At 38.4% G+C, this 20,646-nt stretch overlaps 2 protein-coding genes and 1 non-coding gene across 3 annotated transcripts; 1 reads left to right on the plus strand and 2 right to left on the minus strand.

Moving 5' to 3' along the window:
- The first annotated feature begins 1,312 nt into the window (after positions 1-1,312).
- On the plus strand, positions 1,313-1,789 carry LOC110772866 (uncharacterized). Its single transcript, XM_021977348.1, has one exon. The coding sequence runs from the start codon at positions 1,313-1,315 to the stop codon at positions 1,787-1,789; it is 477 nt and encodes a 158-aa protein (XP_021833040.1).
- Positions 1,790-2,994: 1,205 nt separating this feature from the next.
- On the minus strand, positions 2,995-5,094 carry LOC110772865 (protein NRT1/ PTR FAMILY 2.13-like). The gene is made up of 4 exons (XM_088248532.1): positions 4,929-5,094; positions 4,610-4,827; positions 3,952-4,529; positions 2,995-3,853 (listed from the first exon to the last, which is right to left on the minus strand). Exons 1-4 carry the CDS (start codon positions 5,092-5,094, stop codon positions 2,995-2,997), a joined length of 1,821 nt encoding a protein of 606 aa, XP_088104658.1.
- Positions 5,095-16,699: 11,605 nt separating this feature from the next.
- LOC148297832 (small nucleolar RNA R71) lies at positions 16,700-16,806 on the minus strand. Its single transcript, XR_015833308.1, has one exon. It is a non-coding gene; the product is annotated as a small nucleolar RNA R71 (small nucleolar RNA).
- Positions 16,807-20,646: the final 3,840 nt, after the last annotated feature.

The raw sequence follows: 20,646 nt of genomic DNA on the forward strand, positions 1-20,646 counted from the left end.
GGTACCAGTCATTCCTTGCCATGAACATTATTTGGGTCTTCCTACTATACCCGGAAAAAATAAAAAAAACATATGTTCCAAGCTATCAAAGATCATGTTTGGAAGAAGATTTCAAGATGGGAAGGTAAACTTATTTCTAAAGCTGGGAAGGAGGTGCTTATTAAGGCGGTGTGACAGGTGATGCCTACCTATTTTATGAGTGTCTTTCATCTACCAATTCGCTTATGTTATGAAATTGAGAGTATTTTTGCTCGTTATTGGTGGTCTAAAGGAAGTGAAAAAGGTATCCATTGGAAGACCTGGAAGGCTCTGAGCAAGCACAAGATTGAAGGAGGTCTCAGTTTTTGAGAACTCGTTTGTTTTAATCAAGCTTTGCTTGCCAAACAAGGATGGCGTCTACTGGAATTCCCCAATTCCTTCATTGCACGAATGCTTAAAGCTTGGTATTTTCCAGAGTCTGATTTTCTGCATGCTCAAGGGTGTTCGATACCTTCTTTTACTTGGTAGTCTATATTATGGGGTAGTGAACTCCTCTTCCATGGTCTTTAATGGCGTATCGATGATGGCCGACTTGTGAATATCTACACCAATCTGTGGGTACCTCACCATTTTACATTTACTGTTCAATCTTCTCCTTGTCTCTCTGTGGATTATAGAGTCAGTGCTCTTATTACTTCTAGTGGTCATTGGAATGTTTATGAGATCTACCATTTATTCACCTTTCTTGAAGCTGGACTTTTCCTATCTATTCCTCTGAGTTGCAATACTAGTGATCGCCGTATTTGGCATTTTACTCGTAATGGTCGATATACAGTTAAGAGTGGATATTAGACTGCATTGGAATTTTAAGCTTAGATGGCCTCTTTGTCTGTGTCCGAGTCTTCCTTTTCCTCCTCTCAACAGCTATGGAAGCATCTATGGGAGCTTAAAGTTCCATCGAAAATGCAACATTTCCTCTGGCGTCTCGCCCACAACGTTCTCCCTACTCGTGAGGTGCTTCTTAGGCGGAATATAGTCCAAGATACCACTTGCTTTCGTTGTATGGGTCCGACTGAAACTGCGATGCATGCTTTTCACAATTGCACGGTTAGTTCTTCCGTTTTGAGCCTAATGGGTTGGGCTCCACTTCTCACCACTTTACCGTGTCATGATGCTGCAATCTGGCTGTTGGTTGTATGGGATATTCTCCTTAGCTCACAACACTCTTTGTTAACTATTACTTTGTGGTTCTTGTGGAATGCCCGAAATGTAGCTTTGTTTGGTTCTCCTGTCTTGCCCCCTGATCAAATAGTTTTTAGTGCAAATAACTGCGATGTTGAGTTTCATAAGGTTTTATGACTCCCATCATAGGCAGTCTTCTATGCCAATTCCTAATAAAAAGTGGCAATCTCCCCCTCCTGGTTACTTTAAACTCAACGTTGATGGTGCACTTAGCTTGAGTTCTGGTTTACGTGGGGTTGGTGTAGTGGTCAGAGATTCCTATGGTCATCTTTGTGGGGCGGTAGGGATGCGTGCTCATAGCTTGCCTACTGTGTTGTATACTCTCAAAATTGGTAATTCCTTTGCGGTGGATGCTTCTCTCACGCCTCTCATTATTGAGTTTGACTCTTCGATCTCCATTCATTTGATCCTTCAGGAAGATCCCTGTTATGCGGCAGAAGGGGCTCTCCTCAAAGATATTCGCGGGCTCCTCGCCTTGCCCCCTCCTACTCAGCCCGCTTTGTTCCCCGCACAACTAACGGAGTGGCGAATCGTCTTGCGCGCTTCAGTCTTGGTCAAGAGGCCTTAGCTTTTTAGTTTTCTGACCCACTTCTTTGATTACAAGATTGTCTAAATGAGGACTTTCCTGAGTGTATTGTTGCTTAACTCTCATGTAGTCTCGGCATGTGTGGTACTATTTCATCTTCTGGGATTTTGATCCATTGGGTTTTCCTCAAAGAGGTTTTAATGAAGCCACTCTATATATAATTTATCCTTGTAATACTCTGATTTTCTAATGAAATTCATCATCTTCTCAAAAAATAATAATAATAATAATAAAATACAAAAGAGCTCTACTGAAGTAAGTCATATGTCCAACACCTCAAACTTGTCTCATCTTATACTTTCGAGCACCTTATTCTATCTCATATACAACAAATTGTATCAGAGCAACATTCGTTCATAACTGAGCGTTGAGATCCACTCTAGAAGACATCATCATGAGTTACTTTACTTTCATAAAAAAATTAGACCCAACTTGTAGTCTTTAATTACTAAAAGTGAAAACTATCAGGGCCCAATTTTAATTTGTTTCAAATAACAAAATAAATTTCAATAATTAGACCTCAAAGTGTATGTACAATATAATCAATGTTGTCAACTTTTTAATTTGGAGAAATTTTAGTGTAATAGACATTGGTTAGAACGAATGTGCTCTTCACTCTACACCCGAATCCCCCTCCTCGTAGTTTAGATTAGATTAAAGTAGAATATCGTCCCTATAAAAAAAAAAACAAATTTAAGTGAAAAATTAATGGAAGGTGTTTTGTGAAAGCAATGTGAAACCCATATGATATTAGTGTAATTTCCGAAACTTGAAGGGATTTTATGAAAACACCAAAAGCATAAGAGGTTATTTACATCAAGAGGGTGTTAGTTTAAAATAACCTACTCGAATCAAATCTACATGGATAAACAATTTTTCAGTTTCGGATTATTGTTTTTTCAGTCTTGTTTATGATTCGTGTATACACATCTTTGATGTATTCATGCAGTTTTTTTCAATCAATTTAATTGTTTGATTTTAAAAAAATTAAATGCAAAGGAAACGAACTCAATGCTGTGACCAACTGAAAAAACAATAATATATATATTTTAAAACTGAAATAAAATTAGAAAGAGGATGGGTTATGGATGGGTTTATATATATAATATATGTATATGCATGGGTTATGGATGGAGTTCAAATACAGAGCTTTTTGAAAGAGGAAACCAAATTTACTGGACAGAAGTCTAAACCAAAATGTCGGTCTCTATACTCTCAACTGCTCTTACACTGGAAGTGTAAGTGTATACACGAGCACATAACCAAAAATACACAAAATTCAGCACCCCAAGTGCAGCTATTAGGAAGTAGAAATAGTCCAGTCTGCCGGCATTGATATCATTGTCTAGCCAGTTAGGCTCCCCATGCTTCCCTGTAACACTGTACACAATGCTCGCCACCAAAGCGCTCAAATAAGTAGCCCCAGCCGTGCAAAGATAGATCAGAGAATTCCCAATGCTCCTCATCTTCTCAGGAAACTCCTTGTTGTACAATTCAATGTGCCCGACAATGCCAAACAACTCAACCATGCCAAGGAACATTAGCTGTGGAAATAGCCAGAAAACTGACATGGGCGCAACGCCATCTTCTGAAGCTTGTGACAAAGCAGAAGCTCTCCTTTGCCTCTCAACGAGTCCCGCCACCACCATGAACAGAATCGAGAACAAATACCCAATTCCTATTCTTTGGAGAGGTGTGATGCCGTTTTCGTGTTTGGTGATCTTTCTGAGGGCTGGTTGGAGGACACGGTCGTAGAATGGGAGGCATATGCATAATGTGATCAATGACATCATTTTGACTGAGCCAGCAGGCATTTCGAAATTGGGTCCAATGTGCCTGTCCATTTTGAGGGCTTGTGACACTACAAATGTTCCTTCTTGCGCATAGGCCATCACGCAGATTCCACCAGAAGCCCATATTGGGAGGATTTTCATGAAGCATATCACCTCTTCAACCTGTTGCATGCTGCACAGCCTCCATGGATTTGAACAAGACCCATCATCTTTTAGGTCATTGTCCACCACTAAAGCTGCTTTCTTCAAGAAGCTGAGCTACCAAAGTAGTGCCAAATGAGAATTGGTAAATGAACAAGCAAACAATGGTGATTAAGCAATGGAAGGAAAAATCAACCCATCAAGCTTTACCTGAATTTTGTAGTGAGAGAGTGCTTGGAGAGCACCAAATTTCCATCCGACGAAACATCCAAGAAAACCCCGCAAACCCTTTCTTCGTTGTGAAGCTTAAGATGGCGCTTCTTGTAAGCAGCAACAAGAACTTGTGCAAAGCTGCTAAATGTGGTTCCCTTTGGCTTCACATGGTGGTAAATTTTGGAGCCAGCCAAAAACAGGGGAATTGAAGATGACATGAGGAGGGTGGGGATCCCAAATCCCCAGGCCCAGCTAACAGAGTCTTGAATGTAGATCACTAGGGTTTGGTTGATCAACAATACCACTGTGGATGAAGCATAGTACCAATTCAAAAAGCTACTGACATTTTTTCTTCCTTCCACAATGGTTGAGTCAAACTGGTCAATGCCAAAGGGAATGCTGCAGGGCCTAATTCCACCTGTGCCTATGGCTAGCCAAGATAGCCCGGCAAACAAGAAACCCAGTTGGGTTTTTGTGTTGGAGACACATTGCACAAGATGTTTTTGCCCATCAGGGATGCAAGGTGGAGGTCTTAATTGTGGCACAAAGGCTGTCAGAGTTATTGTTACCATCCCCTAATACACAAAATTAGGACCCAATTAAGCTAATTAATCATGATTAATTAATGTTAGATAAATGCTGATTAATTGTGTACCAGAAGACTTGCAAGGGAAGCCAGAGCAATGGTGAGAAATTTTCCAAGATAGATATCAGCAACTGAGGCACCAACGACTGTCAATAAACAGTAGCCGCATGTCCAAATGTTCAGAATATTGGCAGCAGAAACCTGATCCATGTGATACTCCCTCATCAAATACACCATAAAATTTGTTGTCAACCCATACGTTGCCATCTTCTCAATTGATTCATTACCTGCAAAAAATAAAGTCCCAATTCATAGAACTTTTCAATTTTCTTGAATTCCAAGCACACACACATTTATATATATATAATTTTTTTTATCACTTATATACCTAGGATGTAAGCCACCTTCCATCCAGGCCTTGAATCTAACAAGTCTACAGAGTCATCTTTTTGTGGCAACAATGCCTCGGAGGATGAAGAAGAAGACTCATGATCAGAAGAAGGGTTTGTTCTGCTTTTTCTGAAGCAGAAGGAGAAGCACGTTTCCCTTACCATCTTTTTCCCTTTGTAATGTAAGTTTGGAGTCTGGTCAAGCTCATATACAGGGAAGAAAAAGAAACCCACCTTGGGAACACAAGTTGGGAGGAGGCGGGGGCACGTGCTCCCCATGCATCAGGGCAGCCCCATATTTTCTTACTGAGTTGTCAAGCTCATATACAGGGGAGAAAACCAAGTAGCATTTGCTGACTCAGGCCAAGTATTAAAATAAAAAAACGTCGCCTAATTCAAACTTTATAATTCACATGAAAGTATATAGCATCATACATAATGTATCAATACCTAAGATGTAACGCACGGCCTTCCATCCAGGCTTTCTTCTTTGGACTGTGCTTGCATCCTTTTGTTGCAACAATGGCTCGGAGGATTGAGACTCATGGGAAGGCATTGCTTTGCGTTTGCTGAAGCAGGAGGACAAGAAAGAGCTGCTTTTATTACCCCCCGCTATTTTTCTCTGTGTCATGTTTGGACTCTGATAAAGTTCTGTCATATTTATATATCCACTTCTTCATGATTCATTTAACCAACTCTCTCTCTCTCTCTCTTAAAAATAAAATAAAATCCCCTTTACCAAATTCCCATTTTTATCCGAAGTGATGGATTCAGTGTATCAAACAATGGTAATATCAAATTCAACTGATCAAATTTATACTATTTTAGGTTTAAAGCATTCAAAATTTACCAAATTCGTTTCGAAGATACTTACCCCAATTAGCAACAACCGTAGTTATTACAACCTCCATTATTGTAGTATCGGCCGGGATTTCTTGCTAGATTGTTTCCTTTAGTAAGTATATCCAAATAAATTTCAAATTGTAGATATCACGTGTTGTGATAGTAGTTGATTTTTCATTTCATATTTGATCTCCACTTCCTTTTTGGCAGACGCTGAAACTGGGGATGATTCTATTTGAATTCAAGTAAGCCACCGAGATCAACTAGCATTTGGTCTAATGTAGTTCTTTTTCTTTCAAAAGACGTTATGTATTCGATTTCCCATCTATCCATTGAAAGCAAAAACAAAAAAAGAGATGGATGGACAGAAATAAATTAGGTTGGTTGATTAAACATTGTGACCGCCTCCTTAGTCCGTTTGCCTTTTTCTTTTTCTTTTTTGTCAATAGTTTGCCATTGACAACTATTATGGTTTCATTATAGACGATGTAGATTTTGTTTAAATATGAATATGGTTTGAATACTTTAAGTTAATTCTATTCTTTTTCATAAGGAGATATATAGGAGTTTATAAAGGGTGTTTTACAAGGAAATAGATACAGTAATTAATTAGGAGAATATATCCTAATTATATAAGGATGTGTTAACTATATGAAATAAGGAAGTAAATCACCTAATTAATTAGGAAATAAATCTCCTTAATTTAGTAGGTTAACTCATGTCAACACTCCTCCTCAAGTTGGTGTATACACATCACCAATTCCCAACTTCATAAGTGAGTCATAAAACACTCGTCCACAGATAGCTTTTGTTAAGACATCTGCTAATTGATCTTCTGATTTTACAAAAGGTAGACAGATGATTTTGTTTTCAATTTTTTCTTTGATGAAATGTCTATCCACATCAACATGTTTAGTTCGATCATGTTGAACTGGATTATGAGCAATATCGATCGCTCACTTGTTATCACAATGTAACTCTATTGGCTTCACTAGTTTAAAACCCAATTCGGTCAAGAGTCCTCTGATCCACAATAATTCACAAACTCCTTGAGCCATACCTCGATACTCTACTTCTGCACTAGACCGAGCAACCACATTTTGTTTTTTACTCCACCCAATGACTAGGTTACCTCCAACGAATGTAAAGTAACCTAATGTAGAGCATCTATTTGTAATGGAACCAGCCCAATCAACATCTGTATATCCAACAACTTCAAGATTTCCATTCTTTGAGAACATTAACCCCTCTCCAGAAGCTAACTTTAAGTATCTTAAGATCCGATCAACTACATTCCTATGAGAAACACTGGGTGAAAGCATAAATTGACTAACCACACTCACAGCATATGCAATATCTGGTCTTATGTGTGCTAAATATATCAACCTTCCAACAAGGCGCTGGTATTGTTCCTTATTGGTTGGAAAAAGGTCCATGTCTTCACATAACTTGTGATTCATCTTAATGGGTGTGTCAGCAGGCTTACATCCAAGCATTCCTATTTCAGTGAGTAGATCCATCACATACTTCCTTTGAGACAGAAAAATACCAGTTTTTGACCTTGCTACTTCAATTCCGAGGAAGAATTTCAAAGCACCTAAATCCTTCATCTCAAATTCCTGAGACAAATACTTTTGTAGCTTTTGTTGCTCTCCTGCGTTGTTCCCAATTATGGCCATGTCATCCACATAAACAATTAATGTAGTGAATTTTCCTTCATCATGCTTCAAGAAGAAGGTGTGGTCTGAATTACTTTGAGTGGATCCAAATTCTTCGTGGACTTAGTAAATCTTTCAAACCATGCCCTGAGAGATTGTTTTAACCCATATAATGACTTTCTGGGCTTGCAAACTTGATTCTCCTTGTCATGAGCTAAATTACATCCTGGTGGTAAATCTATATATACCTCTTCATCCAAGTCTCCATGTAAGAGGGCATTTTTAATATCGAACTGATGTAATGGCCAATCTAGATTTGCTGCTAGGGGCAATAGGACTCTGATAGTGTTCATCTTGGCTACTGGGGCAAATGTCTCTTGGTAGTCCACCCCATACCCCTGTATATACCAATTTGCCACCAATCTAGCTTTATATCTTTCAATGGATTCATGTGCTTTGAGTTTTACAATATAGATCCACATGCATCCCACTGTCTTCTTTCCGTGAACTAAAGGCACGAGCTCTCATGTGGCATTCTTTTGGAGGGCTCGCATTTTTTCATTCATGGCTTTTTTCCATTTTGAGTCTTCTAATGCTTCATTCATATTATTTGGGACAGATATATCGGACAACTGCTTCACAAAGTGTACATGTGATTTTGATAATTTGCTTAGAGATATATAATTGTTGATTGGGTATTTCTCTTTGGCTTTAAGGTCTGCTTTGTATGTACTCGAGGTTTACCACAGTTCTTCCTTTCTAGAAGCTTATATATAGGGTAATAAGTATCCTATATGCTTTTTGAAATCAAATCATCACGGTATATTTCATTAGTGTTATCAGTTTTAGGGGGAGATGTTACTTGAATGACTTTCTCAGTAGGTGATTGGTGTGGTACTAGAGCTGAAGGCAATGGAGTGGGCAAAATCTCATAAAACAGTTCAATTTCCTCCTTCTAATTTTGGCAGCGTGGAGTGTTTGATTCTAGATTCTCCTCATGTGCTGCTAAAAAATATATGTCATGTTCCTAGAACACGATATCCATGGAAGTATATACCTTTTGACTTGGAGGGTGATAACATTGGTAGCCTTTCTGATGAGGAGCATAGCCAATGAAAACACATTTTTCTACTCGGGGATCCAATTTGCTTCGTTGGTGATCATGTACAAATACGATACAACCGAATATCTGTGGTTCAAGGTTGAGGGTGGGAGGTATTTGGATATGGTGGTGAAGTGTTTGAAGTGGTGTTTGGAAATCACTACTACAAAAAGGGCAAAAGACGACCAGTAAACAACGACGGTAGATCAAAAAACCGTCGTTGTTTTTTAAAAGACGACGGTAATAGAAACCCGTCGTAGAAACATACTTTAAACACCTAAAAAACGGCACACGTATAGATATTTTGAAACCACGACGCACCAAATTAAAAAAGCGTCGTCTTATTACAAAGGTATTTTCAGAGTTAAAATCTGAACCTAAAAACAACGACTGCATCTATGAAATCACCGCCGTAGAAAGTAAAGACGACGATATAAAAATAAGACGCCGTGTTAATTAATTAATAAACACGACCCAATTTTCTTAGTCAGCGACGCATAAATTCAAAGGAATCTACGACGGTTAATTACAAAAAAAATCGCCGCTTTAAATTAAGTTACCACGACTGTAAATATAAATTTATCGACTTTTTAATTATAATATACTACGACGGTATCCATAACTCTACTGTCGCATAATTGTACTAACCACGACGGTTTGTTAAATTAACGACGTACAAATTTTATGCAATTATTCGTCTATCATTACCAGAATGAACTCTGTTCCTCATCATAATCGAACCAGAATGAACAAAGGCAATGTTTTAGAAGTGGATGATGTGCCAATTACTCTCACAAGGAGTTTGAGGGCAAGAAGCTTGTCTCAGCCGCCAAGGAAGGTCTCAAGCTTGATGAGAGTGAAGACGAGGCAAAGAAGAAGGAAGAGTTGAAGGAGAAGTTTGAGGGACTCTGCAAGGTTGTGAAGGTTGTTTTGGGTGACAGAGTGGAGAAGGTTGTGGTGTCTGACCGTCTGACCGTGCTGGACTGCCAACATGGAAAGAATCATGAAGGCTCAGGCCTTGAGGGATAACAAAGCGGCTGGGTACATGTCGAGCAAGAAGACCATGGAGATCAACCCAGAGAACCCCATCATGGAGGAGCTGAGAAAGAGGGCTGATGCAGACCTTGTTCTCCTTCTGTGAAGAAAGACAATATTTAGATGATGTGTGCGTGTTTGTGTCTTTCAGATACACAAACGCGCCCACACATCAACATCAAAACTGAAAAATGAAAGCGAGATGAGACAGAGAGGTGATGTGCCTCCAGAGAATTGAGAAAAAGTTGAAACCCTAATTGAAAAATGAAGACGACAGAAAGACAGAAAACCCATTATTTATAAACAAATCTTATATACCACGTCGGTGTTTTAAAATATAGACGTTTATATATAACATACACGTCCTTTAAATTTAAAATAAGGTCGTATAAATTATTTAACAACGACGCTATATAAAAACGACGTTGTAATTTTTTGGAAAATTAATTTATTGTGTAATTAAAAAAATTACACGTCGGTATGAGTAATTAAAACGACGTGGTATTAATTTTTAACGTCGTTATTATTGAATATAAGGTCGTTTGGTAAATTGGAAAATGACGATTCATCTTTTTTGAAGAAACATGGGTCGTGTAATTCGATTTCAAAACGTCGTTTCATTAAAACATACCGTCGTTGAAAGTAATATTATAGGGCAGTGTTAACAATAGCGCCGTATAATGTATCATACTAGGGCGCATACTATTAATAGCGTCGTTGTTATGAAAAGGTTTTTTTTTATTATTTTAAACTTTTCGCCTTCCTGACCCATACTTGCATTGGTTCCAAACCCGAGAAAAACTTTCAAGCTTTTCTCATTTTTCATTCTCCAAGAACTGTTTCAAACTTTCAAGCTTATCTCCTCTTCGTCTTCATCTCTGAACTGAAACACCAAACTCCAGAAGAAAGCTTTCATCGCAAGCAAAGGGTAAGCATTTCTGGAAGGATTTTTGTTCCTGTTTTGCAAGCGCATATCATTTTCTTTTTTTTAAATCTTTTTACATTTTTTCTTTCCAAGTTTGATAAAATTTGCAGACAAAGACGAAAAGTTTCCAAGTTTGAACACTACTCTGGTTCTTTTACTTCAACTAAATAAGACGATGGTGGCTTATTATTTACGTGGTTAGATTTATAGACCACGACGGTTCGTCAGTCACCCTAGCGTCGTGTGAAAGTGTTCGTCGTTGTTTTTTAAAATGATATCCATTTTTTGTTTTTGATTTTTAAGGATATCATTTTAAGTTTCCAAGCTTTCATCGCATGTTTGATTTCTCTGAACAATGGTTTTTGTTTCGAAAATCTTTTTAATTATTTTTCTGCTGAAAATATTTTACGTTGTTCCTAATTTGTTTTTGTGGTATAGACGACGGTATATTAATATTTACGTCGTTTTATTTTCAATACCACGGCGAATGTTTATTATTAACGTCGTTGTAATATTTAATACTCTGTTTTTATTATATCATAAGACGTCGGTTGTTTATTATTGACGTCGTTGTAATATTTTATCACGTCGGTGATTAATTACCGTCGTGTAAAATTATTATTACGTCGTTTGTTTTGTTCTTACGTCGTTTGAAATATTATAATACGTCGTAGTTTATAAATAATCGTCGTGGTTTTTCTTAATTTCACTGATATATTTTCACTTGCAGGTTTAATTTGTCTGTAACCATGGTTTCTCAATCCCAAAGTAAGGAGTCTGGTTTGAAAAAAAATGAATCCTCGAAGAAGGAGCTTAGAGTTGTAAATCCTCAAACCAAGGCCTCGAAGAAGATGAAGCTTGTTTCATCTTCTGAGACAGAACCAGCCAGCACGACAACTATTTCTGAGGAGGCAAAGTCAGGTCGGGGTATGAGCACAATGCCCCGTGTTGTGCAGAGAAAAATTCAGAAAATCAAGCCTGTTGTTGAGTACAATGAAGAAGGGAAACCTTATGGCCGTGCACATAATGAGATGCAGTCCTACATTGGTGTGTTGGCACGCTCCAGAGTCCCACTTGTGGACAAGAAATGGGTTCAAATATCCAAGGATATAAAAGAGCAGATTTGGGAAGCCGTTGACATGGCTTTTGTGGTTGGTAAAGGGGGCAAGCAAATGGTGCTATCTTCTGCCGCCAAGAAATGGAAAGATTTCAAGTCCACACTAACGAGGTTTCATATCCTTCCATTCATCAAGGAGCAGGATAGATTAAGGCAGCCCCCTGAAACATAAAAATTCATAGAGAAAGCTCAATGGGATGCCTTTGTAGCTTCAAGGTTATCTAAAGAATTTGAGGCTGTGCATGAAGAACAATCACAGAGGAGGGAGAAACTCGAGTACAATCATCGATTGTCTCGAAAAGGATATGTTGGTTTTAAGGAGGACTTGAAGGAAATCATGCCTGGGGTAGATATTGATCGATCTACCTTATGGAAAAAAGCAAGAGAAGACAAACATGGTAACATCCCGGATCCAAAGACTGCAGAGAAAGCAAAATTAATTGTAAGCCTACTCACTCTGTTTTAAAAATTTTATTACGTCTGCTGTTATATTTTTCCGTCGTGTGAAAAGTTTTACTACGTCGAAATATTTTAAAAGGCGACGTTAAAGGTCTGAATCTGGAATCCATGCTCTGTTTTTTGTAATTATAACATAAGACGTCGGTGTATTATTATTGACGCCGTGTTAATATATTAATAACGTCGGTATTTAGTTAGCGTCGTCTTAAATATTATATTACGTCGATTGTTATGTTATTGAGTCGTGTGAAATATTATATTACGTCTATTTTTTATAAATAACCGTCGTTTGTTTCCTTATTCTGACTTTTTATTATGTCTTTTTGTTAGGATGATTTGCAAAAGCAAGTCTCTGAAGGCACAATTTCTCTGTCAGGATCCAATGATGTTTTGACAATGGCTTTGGGTCCCGAGCATCCAGGAAGAGTTAGAGGTGTAGGGGCTGGGGTTTCCCCTAAGCAATACTTCAACTTACCTAGACAACAGAAGGTTAGGTTTGCTGATCAATTGAAGGAAAGTGTAAGACTTGTCCTTCAAGAAGAGACTTTGAAAATGGAGGCTAGATCAAGGGAAGAGAGTTTAAAGATGGAGGCTAGGACGAAGCAATTGGTAGAAGCTGAGAGGGAAAATTTGCTGAGTCAGCTTTCAAAAATCATCCCCAATTTTGATCCAAGCCTGCTGAAACTGAATACATTGTCCCAAATCCAAGGGCAAAGTCCCAAAAATCCAATGTCTGACAAAGCAAGCTGTTCTGGGGCACTTGATGTTAGAGCCCTACAATATGAGGAGGATACTGCCAAGAATGGGGAACAGCAGGAGGAAATGGTAACGTCTTTGAACTTTGAATTTTCTGTTTCTCTGTTTATATTTACCGTCGTCTGTTAATGTTTACCACGACGGTTTATTTATTTGTTTTAATTTTTCTACAATGTCATTTATATATTTCTTTATTTCTTATAACAGAAATCAGGGGAAGTTGAAAAGAGAGTAGAAGGAAAGATACTTGAGATAGTTGAACAGGTAAATTCTCATAACTTTGCTTTTTTCAATTTTTTTTTTCAATAAAGGAATTACCACGACGTTTAATGAATGTTACACGTCTGCAATTATTTAATTGAATGTTTAAATTGTTGTACAAGCTTAGATACCGTCGTAGTATATGAAATACCACGACGTTTATTATTTACCGTCGTGTGATTAAATATACACGTCTGTAATTATTAAATACCGTCGTTTGTTATTATTACCACGACGGTTTAATTTAATTGTTTTACTTTCTTTTTTTTGCCCTTTTTGTACTATGTCTTATATATATTGAGTTTATTTCTTATAACAGAAATCTGGGGATCGTGAAAAGATTGAAGAAAAGAAAGATGAAAAGGTAAATTCTCTTAACTTTGCCTTTTTCATTTCTTTTTCAAGTTTCAGACGTCTATATTTTCTTTCAACCGTCGTTTGTTTTAATTGAATGTTTAAATTATTGTACAATCTTTCTTATATATATATCTCTTTATTTATTAAAACAGCAATCCAGTGTTGGAGAAAAGAAAATTGAAAAGGTAAATTCATTAATTATGAATTTTGCATTTGAATTAGACGTCGGTTTTATTTAAACGACGTAATAAAGTATTCATTACGACGGTATTTTTTTACCGTCGTGTAACTCATTTTAAGACGACGTTTTGTTATTTAAACCGTCGTTGTTATTTATTTACCACGTCACTTATGTTGCTTTATTTGTTCAAACAGAGTACTGAAGTACTGTTCGGTTCATTTTTACACATGATTTTTCATGTTATTCACCCACTATTTTGAGTTAGTTCTTGACATTTTATAGCTTTTTACTTCTTTTTTGTGTTTTAATAGGTTTTACCTTGGTTTGTATGAAAATGAGCTAAAAGTGCATTATTTGATATAAATTCTGTTTTTGTTCATTTTCGTAGGTCAACTTCGTGGCCTTGGATCAGCATGTTCCGGTCCTTGGATGAGGTGATGATCTTCATAAGACTTGTTCCAATGGATGTTAACTACAACATATCCAAATTTGAGCTCCATTGGGCAAGTGTAGCCTATCCAGTTGATCGGACAATTGACGCTGGCTCTGGATGTTTGTTTTGGCCCAGTTTTCACCCCCACTTAATAGCATTTTATTTCTACTTGTTACCACACCTTTTGGTAACAATGGATTGCATTTGAGTGGCATTTCCTGAGTCAATTGGAGCCTTGGATTATACCTTAAAACAAGGTTTCATCATTTGCAAGGGGACAATGGGCAATAGCTTTAGAGAAAGAATAAGTTTTATACTAAAAGAAAAGCTGGAAAGGAGGAGAGAGAGAAGTCAAAAGGGATTGCAATCAGATTTGGGGGAGTTTTTGCAACGGGAGAGAGGGTATTCCACCATCCTACACAATTGAGAGCAGATTTTGGAGCTTGGAGCTAGGAGAAAGCCAAGGTGCAGTCAAGAAAAGTGGAGAAGAAGACTTCCACCATTGATGATCTTGAAGCTTTCATCATTTTCTGAAAATCTGTAAACTCTTTCTAATTTCATTTTGAATTTGTGTTTGAAATGATTATGAGGAACTAAACTCCATAGCTAGGGCTTAGGTTGAAGCCCTAAACATGATTACCTTTTTGTTTTGATGCTTGAGTGTATGAATTTCTAGATATTGTTGATGAATTCCAATTCACCAAATTAATCTATCCTTGATGTATGTTCTTCTTTGATTGATCACCTTTGAAAGCATGCTTCTTGAGATTGTTGGGATTATGTGTATCCTCATGTTATCCTAAGCAATAAATGGATGAAGTAAGAATCATCTATGTGAATTGGTTTCTTGAATACCTAATGTAAACACCATGCTATTAGGATTCTTGTGATGTTCATATTCTCTTTGAACTTAATGGGTTCTCCTTGTAATTGAATCGAAGTACGAACCATACCTAGGTTCGGTTATGAGGAGGGCACAAGTATTGTAGCACGAACCATGCACTTTACGTATATTAGAGAGAATCAATGCGTCTTGAGCCACGACCCATGGTCTTGATTGCGAACATCTTCATCAACGCGTTTAGAGTTCATTACTTGAGTATTCATGAACTTGGGTAGAATTGTTTAGGGTGGATTCCGAAACCCTAGTGTTTGTTACATTTTGATTTCACATCTTGATAATTCATCTCCGCCATTCTCATTTAATTTCAAAGTCCATTTACTTTCATGCAATAGAAATAGGTTACTTCAAACAAATCAAAACCCCCCCCCCCCCCCCAATGTGTGTGTGAGTTGTGTGTTTGACACGTTACGTGTCTTTGTTACTAAATTCTATTTGTTTCCGTAATTGTTTTGGACTTTTGGTCCGCGTTGTGTTCTTCCATTTTCTGTGCTGAATTCAACCGTATAAAGAACGTGAATTTTGGACGTACGGTTGGAAAGTTATAGGCAAAACACTGGATAGAGGTCGAAACTGGAAAAACAGAGAAAACGACTCTGCCCAAGAACGACCGGTCGCTAGTGTCTCACGACCGGTCGCTCAGCACACAATTCTGAAGTTTCGACTCTGTACTAAAATGACCGGTCGCTTTTACCTCACGACCGGTCGCCAGACAAAAAACGACCGGTCGCTCTTAACAAACGACCGGTCGCTGGTCACTGTTCACAGCACAATTCTTTTTGTTTTGTTTTGTTTTGTTTGTTTCTTTTATATTTCTTTTTAGTTTCAAATTTTCATTTGTGCATTGTGGTGTGTTAGTTAAGTGTTCTTTTTGTACTCGAATTAGAACTTATAGACAACCGACAAGTTCTTCGTGGGATCGACCCCGTACTTATACAATCTATACTTCGATAGATTCGTGCACTTGCGGGTATTTTTAATTGGTTGTTTGCACATTAAATTGTGTCCTTTTAGGAATGCAACAATTTTTGGCGCCGTTGCCGGGGAACTGGCACGGTTGCTTATATGTTTTGTTTGAGTATATTTAGAGTACTTAATTTTATTTTCATTTTTTTTCCTTGTTTGTCATTTCATTTTATTTGAGTTTGTTTTTGTTTTCTTCTTATTGCAGGAACATTTTGCTTATGTCCCTTCTGAATTTGGATATTTCATTAGATAGCACTGTAGAAGATATCCAAGCTCAAGCTTTGAGAGAAAGGAACATCCAACTAGCTGTGTCTACTCCATTGCCTTTTTCACTCTCGCCATTTTCATCATCACCAAGCTCACCAAAAGTCGAGTCACCTCCACCTTCACCAATGGCGGCAGCAGCTGCAAATGCGGAACTTACTATGCAAGAATACTCTTCACCGCCAACAACTGGACAACCATCTTGCATAGTATATCCCGCAAGCACTTTGGAAAACTTTGAGTTGAGATCGGGCATGATACACATATTGCCTAAGTTCTTGGGAAATCCTGGAGAAAATCCTAATGCACATATCCTAGACTTTGAGGAAGTGTGTTCCACAATAAAGATCGAAGGCATGAGTAGTGATGAGATAAGAATGAGACTTTTCTCATTTAGTTTGAAGGATACAGCAAAGGAATGGCTTCACTATCTACCTCCAAATTCCATCACAACGTGGACGGATCTTGCTACAAAGTTCTTGCAACATTTTTTCCCAGCACAAAGGACAAATGAACTCCGAAGTCAGATTACAGGAATTCTGCAAAGGCCGGGAGAAAGCTTCCAGGATTATTGGGACCGTTTCAAGAAACTTCTAATCACTTGTCCGCATCATAACATACAAGCTTGGCTTCTAATGCAACACTTCTATGAAGGACTTTTTGAAGCGGACCAAAATAATGTGAATGCAGCTGCAGGAGGGACTATAATGACCAAGACTCCAACAGAAGTGCGAGCAATATTTGATCTTGTTGCTGCAAATGCTCGCCAATATAATTCAAGGCAAAGACCAGTCAGAAAAGGGGAATCCTATGATGTAAGTACCCTTTCTAGTATGGAAGCTCAGATTGCAAACCTAACCAACATGGTGAAGAAATTGGCACCGGGATCATCCAAGGTTTGTGCATTTTGCTCCACAATTGGTCATGACACTGAGGATTGTCCCTTGGCACATGAGGAAGCAAATGCAGTGGGCTCATTTCAGAGAAATCAGTGGCCTAAGAATGATCCTTTCTCACAAACATACAATCCGGGGTGGAGAAATCATCCAAATTTCAGGTGGAGTGACAATTCGAATGTTCAACAAGGGCCAACTCAACCACCTCAAGGTCAACAACATACTCGCCCACCTCATGGTCAAATGCACTACTACAATCCACCACAACCACCACCTCAACCACAATCTACAGGAAAATCTTTGGAAGAACTTGTTGCTTCCATGGCTAGAAACACAGATAGTTTCATCACTGAGACAAAAAGCTACATGCAGAGGAATGACACCCACATGCAGAAAACGGATAAGGCCATTTCCAATCTAGAAAATCAAGTGGGGCAAATTGCTCAAGCTTTGAGTCAAAGGGAACCTGGTATGATGCCTAGCCAACCAGAGATTAATCCAACTGGGCGTGAGCATGTTCAAGCAGTTACCTTGAGAACTGGTAAGGTAATTGGTGAAATTGATGGTTCTAAAGATTTGATTCACAATGTTGATGACATGCAGGTTGAACAAGTGGCTGAGCCTAAAGAAAAGGATGAAAGCAACAAAGAGAAAGATAAGCAAGCAGCTTCTTCATCCGAGTGGATCCCAAAGCATGAACTTGCAAGAAGGGCAAGAAAGGAGAAGGTAAGTCGTGAACCTACTGACGAAGAAATCTTACGTGCTCCTTTTCCTCACAGGCTTATGAGTTCCAAAAAAATTCAACAAGCCAAGGAAATATTGGAAACCTTCAGAAAAGTGCAAGTCAATATTCCTCTCTTGGATGCAATCAAGCAAATTCCGAGTTATGCAAAATTTTTGAAGGACCTTTGTACCACCAAGAGGAGATTCCAAGATCATGAAACGGTTGCACTGACGGAAGAAGCTTCTGCTGTTTTGCAAAGGAAGCTCCCTCCCAAATTGAAAGATCCAGGAAGTTTTACAATTCCTTGCATAATTGGAGATAAATTGTTTGACAAAGCTTTACTTGATTTAGGTGCTTCAATTAATCTGATGCCTTACTCTGTTTTTGAAGCCCTTAACCTAGGTGATCTTAAACCAACTTCTGTCAGCATTCAATTGGCGGACCGATCAGTGAGATATCCAAGAGGAATTTTGGAAGATGTACTTGTGAAAGTAAATGATCTCATCTTACCAGCTGACTTTTTGGTGCTAGAGATGGAAGAAGCTCCTATTCCGGGTGTGGATCTTCCATTGATTCTTGGCCGCCCTTTCATGGCCACTGCAGATACTGTGATCAATGTTCGACAAGGAACATTGACAATGACAGTTCAAGGGGAAACAATAAAGTTCAAAGTTTATGATGCCTTCAAACTCCCCAATGATGAACATGAATGTTTTCGTATTGATACATTGTGTCATATTGTGCAAAATACATTTAATAGTACTCATGGTACAGATTCATTAGAAAAGGTGTTGACACAAAATCCTCAAGTTGCTGAAATTGTTGATAATGAGTTACTTGAGGCTGTGAAATTCCTTGATGCATGTCCAGCCATACCACGTAAGTACACTCCAAATTTTATACCTTTGCCAGTCAATACTGAAAAGCTTGTTCCTTCTCTTGACAGGGCACCCGAGTTAGAGCTCAAACCATTGCCATCCCACTTGAAGTATGTTTATTTAGGTAAAACAGAGACATTGCCCGTGATTATTGCTAGCAATCTCAATGTGGAAAATGAACAGAAGTTGATGCAAGTGTTAAGAGAACACAAGGGAGCAATTGGTTGGAGTATTGCGGACATCAAGGGAATAAGCCCAACAAGATGCATGCATAGAATTTTACTGGAAATTGATTCCAAACCCACAAAGGATGCTCAACGCAGGTTAAACCCAATCATGACAGAGGTAGTCCGAAAAGAAATTCTGAAGCTATTGGATGTGGGTATAATTTATCCTATTTCCGATAGCAAGTGGGTAAGCCCGGTCCAAGTGGTTCCTAAAAAGTCAGGAATAACTGTTGTAAGAAATGAGGGAAATGAACTTATTCCTTCTCGTGTCAAAACGGGATGGCGTGTTTGTATTGATTATAGAAAATTAAATACCGCCACCCGAAAAGATCATTTTCCATTACCATTTATTGACCAAATGCTTGAACGTCTTGCAGGTCACAGTTACTACTGCTTCTTGGATGGCTATTCAGGATACAATCAAATTGCCATCGCTCCTGAAGACCAACACAAGACGACATTCACATGTCCTTATGGTACCTTCGCCTACCGGCGTATGCCATTTGGATTGTGTAATGCCCCGGCCACCTTCCAACGATGCATGATGAGTATTTTCTCCGATATGGTAGAAAAATTTATTGAAGTATTCATGGATGATTTTAGTGTGTTTGGTCATTCATTTGATTCATGCCTTAACAACTTGTCTTTAGTTTTGCAAAGATGCCGGGAACGCAACTTAATTCTCAATTGGGAAAAGTGTCATTTCATGGTACAACAGGGAATCGTTTTAGGTCATGTGATTTCCAGTCAAGGCATTGAGGTTGACAGAGCCAAAGTAGATGTGATAAGCGGGTTGTCACCTCCCACATCAGTGAAAGAGATCCGATCCTTCTTAGGACATGCCGGGTTCTATAGAAGATTCATAAAAGATTTTTCTAAGATCTCTCGACCATTGTGTAGCTTGCTTGCCAAAGATGCAAATTTTGATCTTAATGATGAATGTTTGGCAGCTTTTCAAAGGCTCAAAACTCTTCTCACAACTGCACCTATCATTATGCCTCCAAATTGGAATTTACCTTTTGAATTAATGTGTGATGCATCTGATTTTGCAGTTGGAGCTGTATTAGGACAAAGAGTTGAGAAGAGATTGCATGCAATATATTATGCAAGCCGTACCCTTAATGATGCTCAGTTGAACTATTCAACTACTGAGAAAGAGCTGTTAGCTGTAATTTTTGCTTTAGAGAAATTTCGTTCGTACTTGATAGGCTCTAAAGTAATTGTTTTCACTGATCATGCAGCTTTGAAATATCTCTTGGCAAAGAAGGAAGCAAAACCAAGATTGATACGATGGGTTTTGTTGCTCCAAGAGTTTGATATTGAAATCAGAGATAAGAAGGGATCGGAGAATGTGGTAGCTGACCACCTTAGCCGATTGATCACTAACTCCAATACCGAAGAAGACACTCTTCCTCTTCGTGAATCCTTTCCTGATGAGCAACTTTTTGCATTACAAATTTCTGACCCATGGTATGCTGACATTATCAACTTTCTCGCTACAGGAAATATACCAAGGGATTTGTCAAGAGGTCAAAAGGACAAATTGCTGAAAACCACTAAGTCCTATGTGTGGGATGACCCATATTTGTGGAAGTATTGTTCGGACTCCGTGATTAGGCGATGTGTTCCCGAGACCGAATCTCAGTCCATACTCACATTCTGTCATTCGAACGCATGTGGTGGCCACTTTGGAGCCAAGAAGACAGCTTTAAAAGTTTTGCAAAGTGGATTCTA

The sequence above is a fragment of the Prunus avium genome, chromosome 1 (assembly GCF_965620075.1).
Source record: "Prunus avium chromosome 1, drPruAviu1.hap1.1, whole genome shotgun sequence".
In the NCBI taxonomy this organism is placed as follows: domain Eukaryota; kingdom Viridiplantae; phylum Streptophyta; class Magnoliopsida; order Rosales; family Rosaceae; genus Prunus; species Prunus avium.